Source organism: Podarcis pityusensis (genome assembly GCF_964106645.2).
Source record: "Podarcis pityusensis genome assembly, chromosome: 5".
Taxonomy (NCBI): domain Eukaryota; kingdom Metazoa; phylum Chordata; class Lepidosauria; order Squamata; family Lacertidae; genus Podarcis; species Podarcis pityusensis.
The window spans coordinates 56,215,646-56,240,184 of NC_138032.1; the positions used below are offsets into that span (position 1 = coordinate 56,215,646).

Sequence of the window (24,539 nt, forward strand, 5' to 3'; positions counted from 1 at the left end):
GTGGAACCCTGAGATATGTAGAAGTACAAAAATATTTTTTGGGGGGAGACCCCCAGGGATCCCAGAAACAGTACCGTAAGGACTCAATAGCACAGAATGTAGAGACAGAGAGGAAAAAGATGGACCACTGAGTAGGAGGGTGAATGGGGTAGAGTGGCTGGAAAGGGAGAAAGGAACAGAACTTAGAGATGCCTATTAATGGACAAATAATATATTTTAATGTTGCTAGCACTGGAGACCAGTTTACCTAAGCTGTCCTCTCACAAAATAAAAAAAGAACCCCCCAAAAGTAGCAGCACAGAGAAGAGTTCCTACTCTCTTTCACTCAGTGAAAGTAAGCCATTACTGGATAATTCAGTTTGGACTTCTTCTTACCTGGGAACATTTCCTCTTGTTTGTCTCTCTATTTGTCTGCTACTTTTGTGGCAGAAGGTGGGTGGTATTTTAAATAGTCCATTGAAGATCCAGTCAATCAAAGTCTGACTTTTAGCCACAGGGCTTTAGCATTTGCCCAGTGTAAGGGCTGCTGCCTTGTCACTACAAACCCAGAGTGGTTTAGCAGTCAATCCGTCTTCCCAGGGAACCATGAGAATTGTAGCTCTGTGAGGGGAATAGCGGATCTTCTAAGCACTCATAACAAACTGCAGTTCCCAGGATTCTTTGGGGGAAGTCATGACTTTGAAGTGGGATGACACTGCTTTCGATCTATAGCACAGATGGGGCCTTAGTTGGATTCTACCCACTTCACAAGTCCTGGTGTGAGGAAGGGACTTTAAAAACAGCACCTTGCAAAGGCAGCAAATTGCCGCTGCCCGGTGGAGATGATCACAGCCCGCCCAATGTAAAATTATTCAGTCTTCTCATGCAGAGCAGGAATTAAGCAGCCACTCACTTGGTGCATATTAGGAGGAAGCAGATCAGGGTGCTGCTGTTTTTGTTGAAGAGTACCAGACAGGCCAGGGCAGTGATGATAAGAAAGAAGTTTCCAGCCCTGATTCTAGACAATGCGGATGCTGGCGATGCATCCCTTCAGTCATTCTGCTAGAGAATACCAGCCGTGCCTTGGCCTCCATCATTCCTCTTGCTTATGCCCTGGAAACAGCTTGTGCTAAATGTGTGTTATTACAAGCTGAGGCTCTAGAGGTTGCAATGTTTGCTGTAGACCTGAGAGTTCGGGGCTTAGTTGAAAAGCCTGAATGTACCTATAGACTGTCCATACAGTATTGCGTTATGAGGAGGGCTTAAGTCTTTTGCTGGGTGCTTTGGGAATGAATGGTGCTGAAGTTTGAGTCGAAAGGAACACATTTCACTCCCCGCATCCCCTTCAAATTCTTTAATAGCTGAATATTAATACATTTGCCACCTCCTAAATGAATATCTCATTGTGTCATGGGCTGCTATTTGGCCTCCATGAATTAACAGTCCTTCCATCAAGTCTGAATTTGGACAGTTGTCAGAGCCGCCAGTTCCCATGTTTCATAAAAGTGTCCTTGGTTTTTCATACACCAGTTATGGAGAGAGGAGTGGCAATCCCATCATTGGGCATCATAGTGATAGAAGAGGATGTAAGTAGAGTGTGTTAGGGTCCTGCCTGTGAGCTTCTTGGCCACTATGAGAACAGGATGCTGGACTGAATGGGCCATTGACCTCATGTAGAAGGCTTTTCTTACATCATGTCCTAAGAGAGAGTTTGGAGAGTGGGGCTTCCAGGCAGGGGGTTACTCACACAAATTGATAGTTCAGTTCCAGTTTTTCAGGATTGGTACTCAGCTGTCCTCACACTCCCCTTTTCCATCTTAGATTATTCTTAGGTATTGTGCTGCTTCCCACTCACACCAGTGAGTGGTCCATGATGGAATATTTCTGTTCTATGCTTTCTGTCCACTCACTTCAGCCCTTACCTTCCGCTACCTTTTCCCATTCTGGCTGTGCCTGCAGGTATTTTTTGTACCTCTACACACGCATGGTTAAAACAATTTCCCCCTGACACAAAGCATGGAAGAGCAATGTTACTGGCCCCAAATTATCTTGGGGTGAGAATATTTATTTCCATTTGTTGTTATTTTGTTTAAAAAATAACCCAAAGTTCTTGCACAAGGCTGATTTTTAGCTAAACTACAGTGCTGGCGTTTTAATAATTCTGGTGCAAAGGTCCTGTGGAAGAGTTGTGTATTTATTATTATTATTATTATCTTGACAGATGCAAATAAATCCCCTATATGTGTCAAGATCATAGCTCCTCAGCACTCGCTTACTGAATTCCCAGCATGCCTTCAGCATGCAGCAGTTTGTGGAAATAAGCAAAACTTGTGTCATTTGGGTTGATGGAAACTAAATGGTTTGGCTGTGTTCAGGTGAGAAGTAAACAGAAGCAGAGGTGTGGTAATAGGGTCCACCCACCAAAACATCACACATTCCAAACCATACCCCCTGCCCCTCCAAAGAATGCATTAACAAGCTTCCGCACCACTGATGACAACAGAGGTACGAGGTATGAGATACTTTTAGTTAAAGAGGAAATTGGCCATTTTGATAACATTATGTGCACAATGCAAAACACTTGCATGCATGAGAGCACCCATCCCACAATAAACCTCTAGCTGGAAGCACCCATTCACATTTAGTAGTGGTATAATATTAGCTCCCAATTTTCCCACCATGGTGGCAGCTGGTGCATACATATTTCCTTTAATTTTCTATACCCCTTTTCCAAGTCTTTGTCTTCACCCCCATGCAAGTGTTTGTCTATGGTCATTCCTGCACCTTTCCCAATACAAAAGATGCAAGACTGTAGTATCTATACAAACTGTATCTATATTATACATTCATTCCCTTTCATTGCCCCTTGAGATTTTGATTAGGGGTAGAGACCCAGACCCACTTGACTACTTCAGTAGCCCTAAGTTCATCAGCAGCAGCACATTTCATTGTCAAAGAGCACGGTCTTGAACTTGCTAGTCTATTTTTAGCATCCGGTTCCTAATATTGTATTCTAATCTTTATTTGGATCAGTCATGCTCTTTTTTAAAGCACATGCTGATTTATTTTTAAAAAAGTGAAACCAAGCCGGCATCTGTGAGAGTGAGGTGAGATTTTTCATTTTGGTGGGCTGGTCTAGCTTTTTAACGACATTGAATTATTTTCGCAAATAACTGTTTTGGGGATGGGACTAAGAACTGTATTTGTTTTTAACACGTATCTATGATGTTTGAGGACTCCAATGACCTCCTGTCTTTCAACATGGAAAGAATGGCTTGCACAGGCAGAATAAGCATGGACTAATGCATTGCGGGGCTCGGAGAATCCATTGAACTCAACACTTCTCTTATTTGTATACAGATTGCCCTCGTGATGGAAGAGTCCAAAGGTTAATTTATACCTGCATATCCATCACCTGATGACCTTAAGCTGAGAATTGAACTTCAGATATAGATCATAAGGTGCAATTCTCTTAGAACCACACTTCACTCGTAGAAAACAATGGGGTCGGGGAGAGAGAGAAAGGGTTCTAGTCAAGAATTCCCCCTGACAACTAGTTTTCTACATGCAGAGATTGTTTCCACATAGAAAAGCATTCAGTTACGTGCCGAACACACCCAAAACTAACAACTGAAGCAGTACATCTTGAACACAACTTTGGCACCTGACTTGTTTGAGAGAACTAAGCCAGAGAGAAGTCAAGGAATTAGAGAAGTCAAGGAATTTGTGACAAGGCACAAGCAAAGAGCAGCGCTGGGTCGCTGGGTACAGAATCAGAAAGCTTTATTTACATAGTCAAAGTAACAAGTAAATTCCTGAGACTGAGCTGCTCTATAGTGCAATAAAGTCATTTGAGAGAGTACAAATCAGCAGTCTTTCTTAATTTTCAGGTCAAGGAACAGTCTTCAGTAATAGATTTTGAACAAACGTAACACCAACTACAGAGCTGACTTCGTATACATGTCAATATGTTTGCATCTGTGCAATTACCATGGACAGAAAGAAAGACACACGTACACACACGCACTATCAGAGTTCATGGTTTTCCAAAGGCTTTTTGGCCATCATCATCTTTTGATTCTTAAACATTAAAAACAAATGCTGGAAAACACTGCTACAACCCTAAAAAATTCATCTTGTCCTGTTCCGTAAGAACTATCTAAAAATGCACTTGAAACACAATGTTATTGGCCAAGAGGCTAGGCTACCTTGTGAAAAATTACAATCAAAACCAGAAACATGTCCTTTCTGCCTTTGTTCATTCAATCTTCATTGTGTGATCTTAAGATTTCATGAAACCCTTTTCCAAAGGGTGATGGCAATAGATACAAAGGAATCAGGTTCACCAGTGCTAATTCATTGAATAAAATCCTCTAAATACGTTGCATCTGAAATATTGTTTGTTTTTGTTTTTTTTAAAGGGAAACTCTTAACATTTATTGCTGTTGTCATGAAATATCCAAGTCCAGATTGCTCGATCTGTGTTATAAACAAGCCATTGCCTATCTCCCTGCTGATCTGACTTTACTACTTAACAAATAAAAGTACAGAGAACATCAGCAACAGATTCTTGAATCCACCTGGCAGGAATATGCTGTGAGAGCTGATCCAAGTGACCTGTGTAGTATTGAACAAACCCAGCAGGAGCCTGGGAATACCTAGCAGAGGCAACCAGTGACTTTTCAGCTTATGTGGACAACTGGTGATCCAGTTGAGCTCTTGTTTTATGAAAAGTAACACAGTCAAGAGGATGTCCCTGATCACGAGACACATACTAGATTTCAGATATTTACCTTTGTGTGTATGTGTGTCTGTACATACATACACACACACACAAACACATTCATAAATCCACAAAGTTTTATTTCTATTTTTAAAAAGTAAGGCTTTTAAAAACTCAGTTTCAGTACATAAATCATACAAAACCAAAACCAATACCATCCAATGAAATGCCACGTTGGCCTAACCTCAGTCAAACAGTATTTTGTGTCTATGCTGCTATGCCCATTGTAAGGCCATAATGCAGCGAAGCATCTTTACTAAGGCAAAGAGAGTTTGCTGCCATGTAAACGCTACACTGCAGCTAGAAGAGTTGGGTAGTGGTCCTTTGGGGGCACTTTCCTACTCGGTGTATTTATTTAGCTTGTTGTAGGTAGCAGCCCTTTTTTTGTTTCTTAAAGCCCTTATGAGTTTAATCCAAAATCAGAAATGCTATCCCTGTAGCACTAAAGGCAAATTGAAGTGTCATAAACCAAGATATATGCATGCTAGCCATAAAAGAACTGATAATGCTGTCTCAAGAAGTGTAATACGGTGACACAAGATGTCCTCTGTGCTGGTGAGCCCACATTTAGATGTCACAGTGAGGAACAGTTACTTCAACTGTAAGAGGGTTATGTTAAAGAAAAGTGTGCTTGGGCGATGATAACAGACTGAGATTTAGGGAGATCTCTGATCAAATCATGCTGGGGTATGTTTTGTCACACCAGGTGCATGAAACAAATTGAAAGAGAGAGAGCTGGATGCAGACTAAGTGAGTGGAACTGAGTCCCCTTTGAAATACTTTGGACTTAATTCATGATAATCTTGTCCCATTGATTTCAATGAGACATAATTTCAGCCAATTCACACAGTCCTATGCATATCTACTCAGAAGTAAGTCCCAGAGCTCAATAAGACTTACCCCAATGTAAGTATGCATACTTAGTCCAGATCCAACCCGGTGTCTACAACTATCTTGACAAGACAGTTGGTGCAGTGCTGCATTACAATGATTCAGGGCTACATACCTTGGCTTTATCCAATGGAATTGATCTGTTAGCACAGAACTTTCTCCCCCCTTATTCAAATCTGCTCCAGAGGGTTGGGGGGAAACCCCAGTTTTGAGGCTTCACAGGAGGAGGAGAGGCAGGGGTAGCTTTACTCTGCAGGAAGTGGAACAACTTTCTTGGATACAACCCAGTGAGTTTGAAAAGAGAAAAGTAACTGGGAAAAGGCAGACAAAGAGCACTTTCTTTGCAGGATGAGATTCAGAAGGGCCAATGAAGACACTATGGCTCTTACACCATGCATAAAACGGTCAACAGCCCTGTGTGCCACAGAATCTCTGTGCCGCCTTAAACAATTGACTGCTCCAACATGACTGTACCATATTGGACTCATGGATTCTTCTAGTACCTTGGAACAGATCTCATTTGAACACGTCCAGATAGCCCATCAATTCTACTACCATTCAAAGCATGCGACTTTGACTGAATACTTTTTGCTTCTGTCCTTTTGATGTGATTATACAAACACTTGTTTTTAAACTGTGTACATGGTGTTCATTCCTGCACATCCAGTATGCTTTCAGATTGTCCCTGTATACTCTATTAGACAATGCTGTGGTTGTGGTAGTTACTGAGGACTGATTCACATGAGCTGGTTAGCTTGCCTGGATGCTTTTGCCCATGGTGACCTGAGCGTTTAACCACTAAACTCAGACTACTGGCATTCATAGGCTTAGATGAATGAGATTTCATTTTTCTGTTCAACATGAACCCAGCAGTGATTTTGCTTTATTAGTGAAATGCTTAGGTGCTCATTTTACTATGGGCAAAAACATAATACAGAAAATGTCCACCTGAACTGTTAGATGGGTAGAAGAGATCAGCCCTCAGTATCAACTGCAAGCAACCCATAATGGTAAATGGCAGGGGCTCAATGTGTCACACATCTCACCAATTTCAAACCAATACTGTGATACTCTCCAACTCATCTGCTGCACAACACCCTACCCTATTCCCTCTCTACTATGCTGGGGTAGCTCCAAAGATGGGCATTTGCTTTCTCATGGAGGGCAACAATACCCATATGGTCAAACTAAAAAGCTTTCCGCTCCTGAGGCAGAGAAAGCTTGGGTGTGCCTTAATATCGTTTTGTAGCATAGAGAAATTTAGAAGGTAAAGAATCCCCTTTCAGTGTGTGGTGAGTCTATGGGAAAATCCCCCTTCAACATGTCCAACAAGCCTTCTTCTGATCAGGAGGTGGCAGTCTCAGCAATCCACAACAGTGAAATGGATGAAGTTTTGAACTAGAGAGTTCAAGGTGTGAACTTCCCCAGTCCAAAATTCCCAAGCATCCTACAAGCCAAACCCAAATCTCTGCCAGGTTCCGTCTGAGCTCACCAGCACCAGCCTTCCTTCCACCACAGCCTCCTCTTGACTTCTACTGCAGAAATAGGCAATGACAAGAAGGGTGGCTGTATTCATTAGGCAACAACAGCACTGTGGAGATTGGAAACTATAAGAAGCTGGGGAGCTGCCATTTCTAGGCACCTTGGCCACCCAGGATACACCTGAGTATGCTCACAGAAACACCCTGGCTGCTACAAGTCCTGGGAACTGCTGTTTCCCAGTCTTTAATTCCCTGGGCCCAACATGTTCCTGCCATGTAATTAAGGCAACAGCCACCACAAGGAGGAGGGGGCAGAGAAAATAGGCGACAAGAAGGTTTGCAAAGGGAAATGGAAGAAGGGAGCCTGGTTCCAAGCTTTATCACACCCCTGATGGCATTACTAAGAGGACACTGAGATATTAACGGGCCTGAGTGTAAAAATTCAGGCTTGAATCTGAGCCAAATTTAGATCATTTTGGAAAGTCCATTCCAAACGAAACCTGGGGAGATCTGCTTGTCACTGTGCTGAGCACCTGTTCTGTCAATTGCTGAAACCAGCAGTGCATGTTAACTTGGCATGCACACAACAAACTGAGAGCTTGGGAAGCCCAGGGCTCATAGGTATGTTCACCAGGTTCTTGAATGGCATCAAACTGTATAATACAGGATGTTCAGAATTAAAGCAATCCTCTCCCTACTTTACTATCATTAGTTTATTATCTTTTTTTTGGCTTGCACATTATGTGAGCATCTGATAGGGAGGAAATAGCAAAAATCAACATAGCAACAACAAAAAATTGTGCAGTTTGACTGGACATTTGTAAATCTAAAGCTTGGATGGAATCTACTGTGATGTTGGATGCCATAAACATCTGCACCACTGCAGAGAAAAGTGCAGTAAAAAAAAAAGTAGGGTGTCATCGTCATGAAAAATGTCACCTCTATTGTCCCCTCCCCTCTGCCTGCTATAGGTAAACAAAACATTGGTTTCATGTAGATAACTGAACAGCTTATTTAACTGAGTTATGCTTGCTAAAGTGTAAAGCTTATTGTTTACCACTATCAATGAGAGAGGTGGAAGGTAACTCTGGAGTGCTGCTAGCTGAACATCAGCATCTCAAACTGTGTTTTGTATCAGCATTGTCATCGCTAAAGACAGGTCCTATGTAACTCACATAGCTAAAATAAACCCAAGCCACACCATTTATATATTGCTTGTATGTCTAAGAAATATGTCAGGGAAACTTCCCTATATCTGTTTACTAAAGTCCTGTGATTGATTCCAGATTGAATCTGGCCACTCATACAATCTAGAACTCTTCACTTATCTTGCTTATTTGACATCATTTACATGATCAATTTTATGATCGCTGCTGACCTTGCTGAAATGTCAGAATGGCTCAGTTCACATGTACAGTCATACCTCAGGTTACTGACGCTTCAGGTTGTGTGATTTCGGGTTGCACACCACGCCGAACCCAGAAGTAATGGAACGGGTTACTTCCGGGTTTTGGCACATGCACAGACGCGCCGAATCACGATGCACGTGTGCGCAGAAGCGGCACTGTGAGTTGCGAATGTGACTCCCGCACGGATCATGTTCGCAACCCGAGCATCCACTGTATTACCAAGCCTCAGGCTTGCACACCCTCTTCTCCCCTGCTCTGATTCCATTCCCCTTTTTATGGACAAAAGCATAATGCGCCATTATATTCAAAGCTGCAAACCATGATTCTGTGACCATATCGCAGCTGAAAACTACAGTTTGATCATTATTGGTCTAGTTTGGAGGGCAGATGCAACCATAGTCTAGTGGTTTGGATGTAATAGTAAACTGGTTTTGCTGCAAAAGAGGCAATGCAGAATGGCATGATGGAGGGGAGCATGAAGGCCAGGGCTTGCTTACATTATGCCAACCCATGGTTTAGCTTGACAGCTGAACCTATAATTCTGCTACTGCGGACATATCCAGTGTATGTTGTAAAAGGAAAACTAGACCAAGAGAAAACTCAACAATGTTATGTACACATCCTATTATTGCTATTTTGCCTTTTTTTAATCCTAGGAGATGAAAACAATTCCAAAGTGATGCTGTACATGCAAAACAAGTTGTTACCTTCCATTCTTTCTGCTGATGAATGTGGCATGCCAATAATGTCAGTTCTGTTGGTGGTGACAAGCTGTACAAAATGCAGTTAGGAGACTATATGTTATCCACTCCAGAAAATAATAATCAAAGAATTTATAATCATTTTAAGATGCCAAGCCCTAATCTCAGCAACCTCCATTATTCACTAACTCTTCTGATCCTTGTGCATTTATACCATAGAACCAAAACACCAGTTTAGCCTTATGGATATAGCACTGCCAATTTAGCTTTGGCATTTATTTAAATTTCTGGATGCACAAATGTTTTGTATGTTCCTCTCCTCAAGACAATGGCCTGAAATCCAGCTGCAGTTGCAAGGTACAAAGGAGAAGGGTCCAAATGAGGTTATGCATCCAGTCGGTCCAACATGGACCAAATGAGCACTGATGAGAATGTGTGTCCAAATGCTCATATATACCTGCCTTGGCTGGAAACCTGTTTATGGCTACGGATCTTGCTGTACTGGATCAGGGCAAACTGTGTGTGCTCTCTTTGAATGGCGTTCTTGATGACTACGGAATAAAAAATGGAGCAAGCAGACTGTAAAAGGCTACTGTGATTCTACGGCAAGGACTGGAAAGTCAAGATTATGAGACCTTGTAGAATCTTATCAGATATGCAACCTGAAAGATAATCCAACAGAAAATGAATTCAGAGAACAATGCTAATCTCCACCTTGCCCATTCCCTTTAATAAGGATATCTGAGGTGCAGTTTACAATGAATATTGTCCAACAGCAAAAATAAAAAAATGAATATTCTACTCTTTTCCAAAAGCCAAAGTGGATCAGGATTCCCATGAACCAGGATGAACCAGCTGCCTGTCTAGATATTGACATTGCCTATTTGTGAATGAAGCCAAGCAACAGACTTTCTGGTCTTTCCTTACTTTTTGTTTAAGCCCTGTTCCAGACACTTAAAAAAAAACACTTTAGTTGCTATTATTCTAACATTCCACAATTTCAAGTTTTGATTCATCCACAAAGCTTTTTGTTTTTTAATGTGCTGATATAATTTGGAGGTTTTCTCTAAAGTATGTTTGCAAAACCTCATGGGCTACAGTAGTTCTAAAAGAGTTTCAAGGTTTAACAAGATACCTGATGAAATTTTGGCAAAGCTTCTTGTCCTCTCCCACCCATCAGTGGGGAAGAAAAATGTGGACTTCCTTTCCTGCCTGCATTGACAATCTGTGTGATCTTACCACTCCTAAAACGTTTGATGCAGGCAGATCATCCCACTTTGTCTTCTCAGTTGTTTTCTATCTGCTCAATATCTAATTCGCCATCCAACTGAAAGATGTTATCCCCTCCTGTCCCACTGTTCCTCCATGAGGAGTTGTCCTCTTCTTTCCTACTGCTCTCGTCTTCTGTGGCACAAAACTCTGATTCCTCGTAGGAGAAATCTTCTTTGCTAGATTTACATTCTTCTGCGTTTGAGTGTGGCTCTGGCACAGGGGTGCAGGCTGGTGTCCTGCCTGGCATGACGTCCAAGGTGCAAAGGGATGCTGTTGTCCATGACTTGGTGCCGCCGATGCCAGGTGAGAACTGATTCTGTTGAGAGCAATCATCCGCTGTGATGCTAAGGCAGCTAAGGCTGTTAAAAGTCTGACAATTCTGAAAAAGAAGAAAAAACAAAACAACACTGCAATTAGGAAACAAGGATGCTGGCTCATACTGAGTATCTCTCTGTCATTCATTAAGATTACATGTTTGCTAGGCTTCAGTGAAGATGCACTGCAGTGCATATTTTTATTGGGTTAGATTCTGTGGGTTGTATCCGACACTGTCTGTGTGGACTTCCACTCATATAGTGGGACTTTTTCTTCTTCTCTGCTCCCTGTGTGTCCTCAAAATCTACTCCAGAAGGGTCCTTCATCCTTCTGGAGCAGATTTTGATGGTGTGCAAATGCTTAGTGGAGCAACAGAACTGGCTACAATCCTGTATATTTTTATTGGGTTAGATTCAGAGTTAAGCACACACAATGGGATGGGCAGGAGATGGCTTTCCCATCCCCTCTGCCCTATGGCATCCCCTCCCTATGCTCTAGTGAAATTCAGGAGACCCTGCTGAACATGTGGGGGGTTGGGGGGCTGAGACTGCCAAATTTTCAAGGTTCTTCTCAGTCCTCTGTACCCCACAGCATACTGAAATTTACAGGGCACCCCAGATCTCGTAGAGCATTTTTCAGGGACTGCGAGACTATCAGGATGAAGAAGTCACCTTTCATCAGCCCCATTGTCAAACCCCTTCATCTTCACAGGTGCTCAGGCAGCAAACAGGATTCTTCCCTACCCCATCTTATCCTTGAAGCAATTCTGTAAAGTAGGCTAAGCTGACCATGAGTGGTCCAAGATAGTGACTAGCCTAAGTTCACCCAGTGACTTTCACCACCAAGAGGGTTTTGTGAACCTGGCAGATCTTGCTCCTAGTCTGACACTTTAACCACCACAACAGCCTAGTTCCATCAACTTCCTTGAGCAGGTTTCACCACAATATCATCATGAATTGGAGATGCTAATCCAGGCATAGGCAAACTCTGCCCGCCAGATGTTTGGGACTACAGCTCCCATCATCCCTGACCACTGTTAGCTAGAGATGATGGGAGTTGTAGTTCCAAAACATCTGGAGGGCCAGGTTTGCCTATGCCTTTGCTAATCTTTACAACATGCATCCCCAACCTTCGACCCTCCAGATGTTTTGGACTACAATTCCCATCATCCCTGACCACTGGTCCTGTTAGCTAGAGATCATGGAAGTTGTAGGCCAAAACACCCGGAGGGTCGTAGGTTGGGGATGCCTGCTTTACAATCTCCAAGTTGCATGGAAAATGTCACTAGTTATTTTTAACCACTATACAGAATTACACTTGGAAGAAGAAAAATTGTTTTTCCAAAGGAAATCTCAGGAAAACGATTCAACAGTAAACCTCGCTTGGTCAGCCCCTTTGGGATGGCACATGTGTCCTTTTCCCAAAGGCACACTAGTAGAGATTAGTTATTCTTAGCAAAGTTCATGCAGATGCTGGAGAACTGAAGGAAATGAAAAGCTACTATTGTTTCCCTTTTCACCGGTTCCTGCATTTCTTCTAACATCTCCCCAGGTGAGTCTGTGACCATTTTATTCAGGACAAAGGAGTCACCAAATACAAGAAGTTCCTGTGGACTCCACATGCCAGTTTTCAGTACATACATGCAGCTCTCTGGAAATGTGGCTAAGACATTTGCTCAAGCAGAGATACTCCTGCACTGGGATCTGCCGGTGCAACCTCCGTATTATACCATAAAATGACTATATCTATGCATGCCTGTGAGAATTCATGAAAGAAGCTCTAGCAGACAGAAAAAATATTTAGTATGGCGTGAAAAGCTGCAGAAACCGCATTGCTCTTTTTACTCTGTTGGCTGGGAAGCCTCTGAATGGCATGGATGTGTCGCAAGTGGGGAACCTGTACACAGTATACTTGCAAGGGGCCAAACACACCAAACGAGAACACTTGAAACCCCACTATATGCCTTACATTTCTAGGAGGCAAAGACTGAATCCAATTCCAAGTGGGTGATTGTAAAGAAGGTGGTCACAGATCTTTCTCTGAATTCGAGCCACCGTCACTCTACTTCCAAGAAAGAAGGCTCAGCCGCTTTGGAATCACTTGACATTTTACAAACGAAGGAGTGCTTGTAAGCTTCATTGCCCACCTTTCGAATTCCAAAAGCAAGTTTTCACAGGCACCAAGCCCTTTGTTTTCTGGAGTGCTGGGGAAAAGATGGCCCCATGACAATTCATTAGTCAGGCGGGCATTATGATGTTGCTGCAGATGTCTGCCTTTTAAGAGGAACAGAAGCCTCTGCTAATCTTGATGCCACAGAGTTTGGCAGAATTCTCTGGTCTCTAGTTACCTGGTAACCACTGAGGAGTATTCAGTTTGCAAACAGTGCTGCAAATGAAGTGGCTGAGTTCTCTGAATTCCACCTTTCAGTCCTCTGCGCTTGGAGGCAACTGTGTCAATACCGCTGTTCCCCGTGCTCTGGGATTAAAGGTGTACACCACCTTTGCTTCAAAGGGATCTTTTCAGCCTTTCACAGTTGCAGAACAAATGCCCTGTTTGTCTGGCTCTACATTGTAGAACCACTCCAAAGGCTTGCAAGGCAGCCTCGCTTTGTCTTCTCTTAAAATGAATAGAAGTCTTATTACACAAGAAACATGCACATTTCCAAAACATACATCTTCCCTGAGGCCAGGCCAAAACTAACAACTGAGTCAGATTACGGCTGTTCTTCCACGATACACCACTACAGATAGGCACCGTGGCTAGAGGCCAGAGGGAGCTCAGTTCTGCTGCTTCAGGTGAAAATTGCTTGGACCTGCCTTACACCGCAGTCAGTAGGAACATCTAGAGTGAGTGGGCAACTAATATATCTTAGGGGCCCAGGTTGGTGCATCAAAACTCATGATGGTAAAAGGAAAATATTCAATTGAGAGTTTGTTTTTTGTTTGTTTTTGTACCAATTTTCAGAGCTCGAGGAGGACGGCATTGTACATGCCTGGTCCTGGGGCTGCTAAGCTCAGGGCTAGACCTGAGACGCAAGTTACAACAGCTTGTGGGTTTGATTGTAATTGCCGCATATCAGCAGAGGGCAAGGGAGGCACCAATGAGGTTTGAAGCTTCAGGAAGAGACTACCCTGAGAAACATCCCAGAGAGGATAGGTACCAGGTCAGTGATAGACAGTGGTTCCCATTGTAACCGATCCTTTGAAGGGCACACAGTACAGTGCTGAAGGAGGCCGTGCAGAAAGCTGATCTAGCAGCTGCTCTGCTCAGATAACCCCTTTCTAAAAAGAAACCACATTGCTGGATAAGTGCTCCTGGATAAAGCTCGGCGGGTGAGCTCCCCCTTGGCTCATTCTCCTTCGGCTATCACTGTAAGCTTTAAAGAGCTGGTTGTGAAAATCCAACAGCAGCACAGCTCAACCGGGGCTGTTGTTTCCATCCACTCCTAACACTGCAGCAGTGTGCGGTGTGTGATATCAAACAAAAACTTTCACAAAATGGCATTGTGCCATGGTAGTATCTTCAACTACGTATGTGTCAAATATCAGATTTCTGACAGGCCTTATCTATTTGGGGGTGACATCTGAGACCCCCTTTTAACAGGGGTGTGCACAAAACTCCACTTTTCAGATATTTTCTGAGATGTTTTCTCTAGGAAAGAAGGAGGTTTGTCTCTCGACGCCTCATAGGCTCTGTTTGATTGACAGCTGCACTAGCATACAGCCATATGGGCTGGGATCTAAAAAGCTATTCTCAATGAGCCAAAGCAAATTGCATCCTTTTCTTGACCAGGCTGCATCACAACCAGTTTTTAAAACTCCCCTAAAGTCCACAGAAACTGAAAGATTTCTCATCCTTCTTCAGAAACCATAATTTAATTATTCTTTATCTATTTTTAAAGGAGCAGGTTTCTAGCTCTCATTATTTCACAGAATATGCATAAAAGTCAAGAAATGAGAGGGAAGGGTTTAGTGGTGGGTTTTGCAGCAATGATGGTGCAACTATTCTTCATTGGTCTTTCCCATAGTGCAATATGCTTATTTTCCTTACTCACTGCCTTTTCTGGATCTGCAAATAATTAGCAGAATACAGGCTTTCTGGACTCAGAATCTGGGGGCTTTAGGGCAGAATTCCATACCCCTTGAACTTTAGGCAGAGATCCCTCTGCATTTGGTGCTTAACCTTTTGCAATTTGCTGCACAGTACCTCTGAATACCAAGGCAGCTGGTTGCACTTTTCACATGCACTATTTTGGAATCCTCCTAATAATTATTTCACTAGGATTGTTTCAAATAAATTAGCTAGACGGCTCCAGCTTTTGCACAACGTAACTGAAGGGTTCACCCTTAAATAACATCATGGGAGAAAACACCCAGGCAGCTGGCAGTTGAAACAGGTGGGAGATCAAAGCTGGCAGCATTTTTTACAGCAAGGGTAGAGACCAACATGGCACAGATAAAAGGGAGGGCGGGGGCAAACTGTGAAGACAAGTCACTTGTGCTTAATGTGCTGCAATGCAAAAAAGACAGCGATAACTCCAAGCCTGTTATCTGACGGTTAGCAACGCTGTTTAGTAGCTAGCACTCTAACGTATTCATATTTGTATTGGCATTGGTCCATATCCACAAACTTACACTACAGCTCCTGACCAGTATGATACCAGTTCTTCTACTTGGGTATCAAAGAGAGGGGGGAGATTTAAAAAGCAGACCCCCCCCCCAATATTTGAATGCAAAACCACACAGGTCATAAACTAATATCTCTAATGTTGACCTTTCAAACGTTCTGAATGAAAACCACCCTGCCTTGTGAAAGCAGTTTGCTTGCTTTGCTGGTTCACTGTTGTGCAATGAGTCAGTCCCTGGTTTAATGCCATACAAGTGCACCTGTTATCATATTTCTGCTGTTAGAGGGCATGCTTTTCTTTTCTTTTTTAATTGCAAGTGTTTCCACCTCATGCATAACGATCCCTTAGAGAATACGGCTTTGTTTTCCCCTTCCCCATGTGTCAATCTAACTGTTGTAGAAAGCAATATGTGGGTGTAGCTATTTATTCTTGCTAGTGTGGCGCACTCTGGGTTTAATGCAAATAAGAGAGGGAGATTTGGAGAGACATCGAGGGCTGGAAAACAGCATTACCTGGAAGTGTCATAGATGGCATTAAGAACATCCAATGGAGCTCATAAAAACAGAGCTCCCTGAAAAGCACAAGGTATAGTTTGACTCTCCCCACCTCCCCATTCCCCCCTCCCCACAAAAAACCCAACAAGACTGAGAAATCATCTCCAGGACCTAGATCAGGGGTTGCCAGTCTTTGGGGCCAACTTGAAATTTTTTTAGAAAGTGCAGAGGGTGTGTGGCATAACACAAAATGGCTGCCATGAGGATGTGGCAGAACACAAAGAGGCTTCCATGGGGTCATGGCATGCCACAAAATGGATGCTGTAGGTTGTGGCGTAACACAAAATGGCTTCCACAGGAGCCTGGCGTAGCACAAATTTGCTGCCTTATCTAAAAGAGCAGAAGAAAGAAAACAGGACCACAAAATGGTGCATACATACCCCCCCCCCAACAGCTGCTCTATCAGTTGGGGGAACAGGTACTTACATCAATCAACATCACAATGAGTAGCATTTTTTAAAGGGAGAGAGAGAAATTTCAGGGCCCTTGCAAAGCCATTGACTATACAAAGTAGTCCTTAGGGTTAAAGTACATATTGTGGCAGACACCATGTTCTTCATGGTAATGTGTAGCTTTACTTGTCCTGTAATTTGACATCATGTTGTTCTCCCGAATTTGATGTCTCTTCCCTTTCCTACATTGTTTTCTCACTGCCCTTCCACATCACTGGCTGTCACTAGTGGGAAGCATGGCAGGGCACAACATGACAGCCTATTTTGTGGAGCAATGGGAAATATGTATTATTTGGCTGGGGATGGGTTAGAAAGAGAAAAGAAAGTCATGTGAGGATGCCCAGTATCTGCCATTAGGTAGAAATCAACCCTTGATTTAAGACATATGAAGATAAGTCTTTTGGAGCAAAAGAAAAAAAAAGAGGTGTTAAAACAGCATCAATCATAATTAATCTCTATACATAGAGATGTGAATTCCATTGGATTGTTTGCATTGCAAGGCATTCCTTGCATTCCCCTGTTGCTTTCATTCTCAGCTGACCACTTGTGAATAAGCACTACATGTTGACCCTGAGAAAAGTGTTTGGTTTTTATCTTCACACACAGGACTAATATTCTGCAAACATGCCTCGACATGCCAATGCAAGCCTTATCTTGGCACCTCCTTGATGTCATTAGTTTGAAAAGGCTGGGAATGTTATTTTAACAGGGGTTTTTTTTAAGTTTATGTACAGTAGCTTTGTTACAGTATCTACATTTATTTTTCTTAAGAATCCTGCTATCAGGAATTTGAATGGCACTTATTAACCAGCAGGACTCTCGCATTGGTAGACTTGTAATTTGGGGCTGCATTAGAACCAGTGATACCAAAGCAAACAACAACTAAAATGCATGTTTCTTTTCAGTTTTTGAAGAATGACAACTTCCCGGATGTGCAATTGTACAGCCTTCCTGGTACCACGGAACTTAAAAATAATAAGAAGAAAAAAGTTATGCTTCTTATTGTTTTGCTCAATCTTTCCTGGCATCTTAATCACACCCTACCTATTTATTCACTTCTACCAGACTCTGCCGTATCCCACTCTGCTGCAAATTATTTGGCAACCATTAACTGCTACGTGCTTGTTTTAGGGACCCTCTAGACATCCCTTTTATTGTGCATTCATTATGATTTGTGCTCATTGTGTTATCAGGACAGCCATATGTGATCCCTCTTTCACTACTGCTGGCACCTGCAAAAGTTTAGGGGTGGTCACACTGCTTCCCTTCTAATCAGTCTGTATCGCAGATCTTCCTGCTGGAATATCACAACTTTTTATACTGCAAATGATATGGATTATTTTTATTCTACTTTTGTTATGCTAAGAGCCCTTCCGGACAGTAATAATGTGGTAGCATTGCAAAACAAACTAAATAATAAATCCAGAAGAATAAATCCACCATTGGTGCACTATTACTGTGTCAAGAACACGTTGCAGAATATGCCTGTTTTAAAACACCAATCAAAAGGGCAACTAATTCATTTCACATTGGATTTACATATTGATGAAGCAGTCACTCTGAACCATCTGAAAGTGGGCATTTGCCAGCATTCAGACATAGAGTGGGTTAATTAAAATTAAAAATGTGAATCTACAATATATAATAATTATTTTTAGGGTTTTTTTGTTTTTTAAAAAACTATTTTCCAGTTACTTGGTTTTTACATCTAAGCATGTATATGGGAAGCAGTACGATAGCGTGTCATAGATTACAGGTCAAAGTTTTAAAAGTACCAAAGTATTTGGTTTTTACAAGACTAGAAGAGCTATCCTATATGGAATTGGGGATGAAAGGAGCAGCAGATTCACCACCACATCCCAAGTCTTGCTGACTAACACTGAGCAGGGCAGGGGGAGATGTTTCCCCCTCCTAAATTTTCATTGCACCAGCTCCAGGCTGGCATACCTGATGAGCTGAGGATCAAGTCTTGTGTTGGTGGATTTGCATCCAGTATCAGTGATCACTTTCTGCACTCTTTTGAATGCCACATTGAGTCTAGTAACATAACTGGCAACAGCTGCTGGGCAGAGGCCTTTCCTCACCCTGATACCTCAGGTCCTTTTAACCAGAGATGCTGAGGACCAAATTTGGGACCCCTTGCAGGCAAAGAAGATGCTCCACCACTAAGCCAGGGATGCAGCCAAGAGGTGGAAAACTCACTATTCACGAAGAATATAGCGTCCTGAATAGGCCTATAATGTCCAGTGCCAATAGGGAACATGATTATCCATAATGCCTCTTCAATGCATAAATCTATGTTCTGTATTATTTGCTTTTCTATTATCCAGTCTTAAAGGCTTAGTTAAAAAAAAAACCTATAATACCAGCTTCCCTGCTACACCAAAGGGTCGCACTGAGGAAGTTATAAAACCTATGAAAGTTCACTGATAAAAATCCTTCCTTTTCTGCAAATTAAAAATCTGTGAGATTTTCTTTTTCACTTTCAGCATGTATGTGGAGTGAAATCCAAAGAATGTCTCTCTCTGAGATCCCCAAGCAACTATGGTAGAAGAAAGGTTAACAAGACAGTGTTGCCCAAAGTGAGAAAATACTGAAAAGGTCTTGTGCTAATGCCTCCCCCACCCCCAAAATAAAAACCTCCCACTGCTACAAGGATATTGTGGCAGCTTTCCTGTTGAGGGTGTAATGCTATAAGCTGTCAACAATACCTGTCTTACCTACCAAACTGTCATCACCTGCCATTTAGCACACTGTGCTACAATTGTTTCTTCACAACGCTGAAAATTACTGTCTGCGAGAAGGAAAACAGTGAAGTGACTTTGAGCTGCAGAAATGCAAAGTAGCTGGCTTGCCCCTTTAAGACTTGGTTTGTTCATTCTACTAGGATGAAGTGCCCACGTCTGCATTTGCATGAACAATGTACTTCGGAGCTGAGACCTGGCAGAAGTTACTCAGAGCAACTTCTGTGAACTGCAGTGATAAAAAAATGCATCTAAGACAGGTCCATACAGAGGACTTCACCATTTTCCCTTAAAGCATTAGCCAGGAGAAGGAAACTACGATGGAACATGGTAGCCCAGAGAATGTATGACCTTTAAGATCTGAGCTCAGTTTATGCATTTGCTGCATGTCACCTTCTGCCAAGTTACACTTTCCCACCCCTAAACCAGGAATCTGAATCAAAATGAATAAGGTAAATGTTTTCAAAGCACCTGATACATTTAAAAGTGAATTTTTGTGTTAAGAACTTTAAACACTCAGGGCAAAACAAGGATGCTGTGGTTTTATGAGTAATTCAATCACTGCAGATTATTTACGGAGAATCTGGGTTAAATGAAAACTGGCATACATGGTGTCCAGTGTTGTTTTGCAGAGATCATGCACAATGAAGACATCTGCTGATTTTATGCAAGGCAAGGCAGTGTACGTGTGAGTTAAAAACAGTGCTTTTATTAGCTGCCTTCAAACGTTACCTGATTCGAGATGTGGTGTTTACGAGCACCAAAATATTCTATTCAGAATCTGGACAGTTAATCAGCTAAAAGCAACTCCTTGTCAACATGTTGTTGCTGAGCCCAAAGAACAATGCTCCATTGTTCCAGCTCATGTGCATTTACAACTCTTATAACAGTTATAAAGCTTCTAACAAGAGAAAGGGAAAGCAGGTTGGCCTGTGTCATTTTCACCTTTTAGCCACTCCAATAAAACAATTTGCCAGTAAAAGAGCAGCTTGATATCAAACCTTAATGGCACTCCATGAAACCCAACCACTGAAATGAAATACAATGGTGCATTGACTCCCTATGCTTAATGTCAGTGTAGAAATCTAATAGTCCTAACTGCTGGCTGTCTTGGATCTCTAATTTGCACCACGACTGTGAGCTTTGGAGCCCAGCTCCAAAAGATGCTGAAAGATGTGGCTGTCTTATTTCTCCCGGCAGTAATTAGCCAGCCTTGCCAGTATATACTCAAGTAGTGAGGGGAAAGCCAAAGAACTCCAAGACAAGACCAACAGTCTTGGAGGGGAAAGGAGGCAGATATTATACTGGCATTTCTTTTCCCTGGCTTCAACTTCCAAGTGATGAATGAAGTGTCAGGAAAATATATGACAGAAATGCTCAAGGAAAAAAAATATACACAGAGGGTAGTTATAAAATATGTGAATACAAACAGAATACTATATGTCTGGCAGGGAGTCTGAACTGGGTTATATGCTAAGGAAACAAGATCCTGCCAATATTGCCATGTCAATGAGTTCTCACCTGTACAATTCCCCCCTTCCCCCTGCATAATAGTTTGTGCTCCTTTACATTTTATTTCAACAAACTACTGCTCTATACATTGACCTGCTTTTGTGGATCAGAAGGAAGCCAGAGGAGTATTTGTTTACTTGCTTTCTTCCTGCCATCTGCTCCCCTACCCCACCATTGAGGTTCAACATCATGCCATCCATCAGATACATGAGTCCAGCAGCTAGTGGCCATGTATGTATACATATCACCACATACTTCCTTCGTTGCAAAGCAGGAGATGCCAAGGTTAAGCCCAAGGATTTGAAAGACATAAGGTTTTAGTTGCAACTTGATAGTCATTTTCAGGGATGAGTGCAATGTCTGTAGTCATTTAAACATAATTCATGCTAAGTGAAATTGTGGGTATTGTGGTTTACAGACTTGAACCTAATTGGAATTGCAATTTGACCCTCCTTTTTCCTGCTTTAGAGAGTTGGGGAGTGCTAAAGAAGCACACAATGAGTTACCATAATATGGATATAAGTGGGTACTGTAAGTAAGGTCACTTACAGACTGTTTTGGGTGGGATTCAATCACATACAGGCTGCACAATTAAAAGTTGATTTGGTGATTTTGCGTAACTAACCCACTCCCCACCCCACCCCAATATCAGAGTTTTTACAATAAGGAACAGGACACAAACATGCATTGGAAATCATGGAACAACAATCACTTGACCTGATGTTGTGTAACCTCATTGCAAACAAATCAGGATGACTGTTCAACAAAGAGGTCATCTGGAAACAACCTAAGATTTGCAAAGATGTATGTATGAGTAGCTCTATGTGTATTCATAACGGGGGGGGGGACAAATTCTGCCCTCAGGCAATCAAAATTCCACACCAAGTAAACCTGGATCCTATTACCTGTACAATATGTAAATTTATTGTGTCGGTATAATTTCTCTTGTTTTGCATTTTTTTCTTCTTTTTTGCTAATCTAGAGAAGGATCAAGAACTGAACAGGGCACTGAAGCCTCCTCACTCCCAGTTGCTGAAACACCAATTCAGTCACATTTCTGATTTCTGAGATTTTGCCTGGCATGGGTCACACACTTTCAAACACGTTTGCAGAACCGTATGGGCTAGAGAGCAAGAGCTGAGATCCTCAGGAAACTGTACGCCACATTCTGCACTTTTTCTGTGTGCACAGGGACCTTCGCTGCTCTCTTGCTCCCACCCATGCAGCCCTGTGTATAGGTCACAACATCTGAAAGTGTGTAGGACTGGTAATCAAATGTTGTATGAAGCCAGTAACTGACTGCTATCCCCTAGGAGAGAAAGGCAAACAAGGAAACAACTGTATCTCTCAGATATGAGTGGGGCCAGCCCTAATGAACTGGCAAGGCCTCATTTTATTTCAATAGCTGCCAATAAATAATTGCTGTCCTGCGTAAAGTTCACTAGTACATTGCACAAAACCAGCTCTATTTGCAAAGCACAGAAAAAGAACAAGCCAGCAGTATGAGACAGAAGTAGCCCCTGGAGGTACCATGTTTCAGCTGTCGTTACTGAAACCACACAAACCAAAGCATGTTAATTTCAAAGCAAGCTGGTACAAAACATGCACAGTAACTGCAGGGCCTTGCAGCTTTATTATAGTTCTCTTTAAACTGCAAGCCAGATGCTATCTGCTGCGAAGACGGGGAGGTTGTGCCAGAGAACAACCCACAATGATTACTTAACACTCTTGCCGCAGAGTGGAGTTACAATCTTCATGAGATGTGAAAAAGAGATGACAAGGATTTCAGACTTCTTCCAACGACCATTTCATGTGACTGATTAAAGTGACTGGAACTTTGTTCTCAAGGACAAAAAAGAGAGAAGCAGTGTAGAAAAAAATATATATACACACACATACACATGGGGAGAGGGGGGAGGGAGATTCAGCCTGATTAAGCCATTTTTCAGCCCCCAAAACAAAGCTGCTTCAGGCAGGCCTAGCCTGGTGAGAGCAGATACAATTTGCAAGTTGTCAATGCTCACACAATGTTTTGAGGTCTCAAACCTTAATCACACAAAGCAGCAAAACCAGTTTCCCGCTGCAAGGTTCCCAGCCGCCATGGGCAAAGCTGTACATCTGTGTGTCGGATGCAAAGTGTGGAAACTGAAACCAAGCATAGAATTTCACTGATTGAAAGCAATTCATTGGCGGTTGCGCCCAGTCATTTCCCTGCAGTCACAGAAGACTCCTCTATCCAGCAAAGGGTTCAACCATCAGCAGAAAAGAGGGGGCGGGATTTTTGCTTATTTCTTCTTCCCTTTGCAGCAAAGTACTGTACTTAAAACCTCCAGAGGGTCGAGGAACCCTTTGAAACACTGCAATGTGATGCAAGGGGCTGGAGGAGAAAAGGAGGATTTGTGAACGTCACCTCCCCGTCCCTTCCACAAACAGAAAGCTCTGGTGCAGCAAAGAGTCTCCCCGTGAGCATAGAGACACCATTTGATACAACCTGAAGGTTCCTATGCAGATTCAAGAAATAAGGAATTATTTTAATCAGCAGATTCTCAAGAAGCGCTCCAGGAAGAGCACATGGTAATGACATCAGCATGGCATAGTGGTTCAGAGTGCTGGATTAAGACATGTGAGACCAGAGTTCAAATCCATACTCATGCATTACTTTTCCTGACCTACAGTAGCCAGAGAAACTGTCTATGTTAAATTCTCTCTTCTGTGCAACAATAAATGGCACAGATGCTTAATTGCTATGGAACGAACTCATCACAATTCAGGTTTAGTGAAACCACACGTCACTTAACAGACTTTAGGGAGTGCTGAGGATTTTTGTGACATGTGAAAGCATTATAAGGTCTACTGCACAATGAGGATCCTGGAAACATTACTTTTGAGGGAGGCAAAGAAAGAAGCTAATGAGAGGGCGATCAATATAGTCCCGACTACTGAAACAATCTCTCAATTGCATGCTTTTTAGAATCAATTCCCTGAGTCACCAAGAGCTACCTGAATAGTAGGCACATACCTTTTTGGAAGTACATATCTGCTACCAGATATGGGAAAGGAGTAACAGATACAAAATAGTATAGTGATGTTTGAAGAAAAAAATCTATTGGAGTTAAGAACTTCCACTTCTGGGTTTATGTCGTTCTCTCTCTCTCTCTCTCTCTCTCTGTATGTGTGTGTGTGTGTGTGTGTGTGTGTGTGTGTTAAATTGGATAACACATTTGAGTAAAATCCAACAATGACTTACATTCTGTGAAAGCCCACAGACTTTCCTTGGGTCTGTAGCACAATGTGTTCAATCTTCTTAGTATTTGGGCAATTCCACTGAGTTGGGATTTAGCATCACCACACACCAGGAAAGTTAGTCTAGTCTGTAGAAAAGCAGTGCCAAGTTTGTTGAATGTGCTCCAGAATAAGCAGATTCCAGTGAGTCTTAAAAGCAGCACAGTGTGAGTAGTAAGACCTTCGTCCAGCAGATGTAGGAAAGCAGATTTGCAGTTTATCCACAGAAGCAGGCAAGGGAGAAAGTTATCCAGGCATATTGTTTCAAAGTCACAGAGAGTAGGATAACAAGAGGATGTATGTTCATACATACAGCCGCCTGCCTATGTCCCTGTTGTCTGCTCCAGTTAATCCCTTCCATCCATGGATGGGATTGTATGAGGAAAGCGTAAATTGCATGACGCTGCTGAGGTACACCTGGCTAATTTTATTCTCAGCCACAGAAGCATTCTTAGAGCCATTAAAGTCATATAATGTGCAACTCATAATATCTATGAAGCCACAGTTCACGTTACATTAATCTGTATGGTTTTATAT

General features: G+C 42.3%; 1 protein-coding gene and 1 long non-coding RNA gene across 6 annotated transcripts in view; one reads left to right on the plus strand and one right to left on the minus strand.

Annotated features, from left to right (window-relative positions):
* Window positions 1-9,948: 9,948 nt before the first annotated feature.
* Window positions 9,949-24,539, minus strand: part of FAM53B (family with sequence similarity 53 member B) — a 117,185-nt gene continuing 102,594 nt past the window's right edge. For all 5 annotated transcript variants that reach the window (XM_081005283.1, XM_081005286.1, XM_081005282.1 and 2 more), the window contains exon 6: window positions 9,949-10,895. In XM_081005283.1, coding sequence (XP_080861409.1) covers window positions 10,530-10,895 — 366 coding nt within the window. In that variant the 3' untranslated portion in view covers window positions 9,949-10,529. The remainder of the gene's footprint in view (window positions 10,896-24,539) is intronic.
* LOC308477107 lies at window positions 16,130-17,917 on the plus strand. Its single transcript, XR_013986389.1, has 2 exons — window positions 16,130-16,430; window positions 17,370-17,917. It is a non-coding gene; the product is annotated as an uncharacterized lncRNA (long non-coding RNA).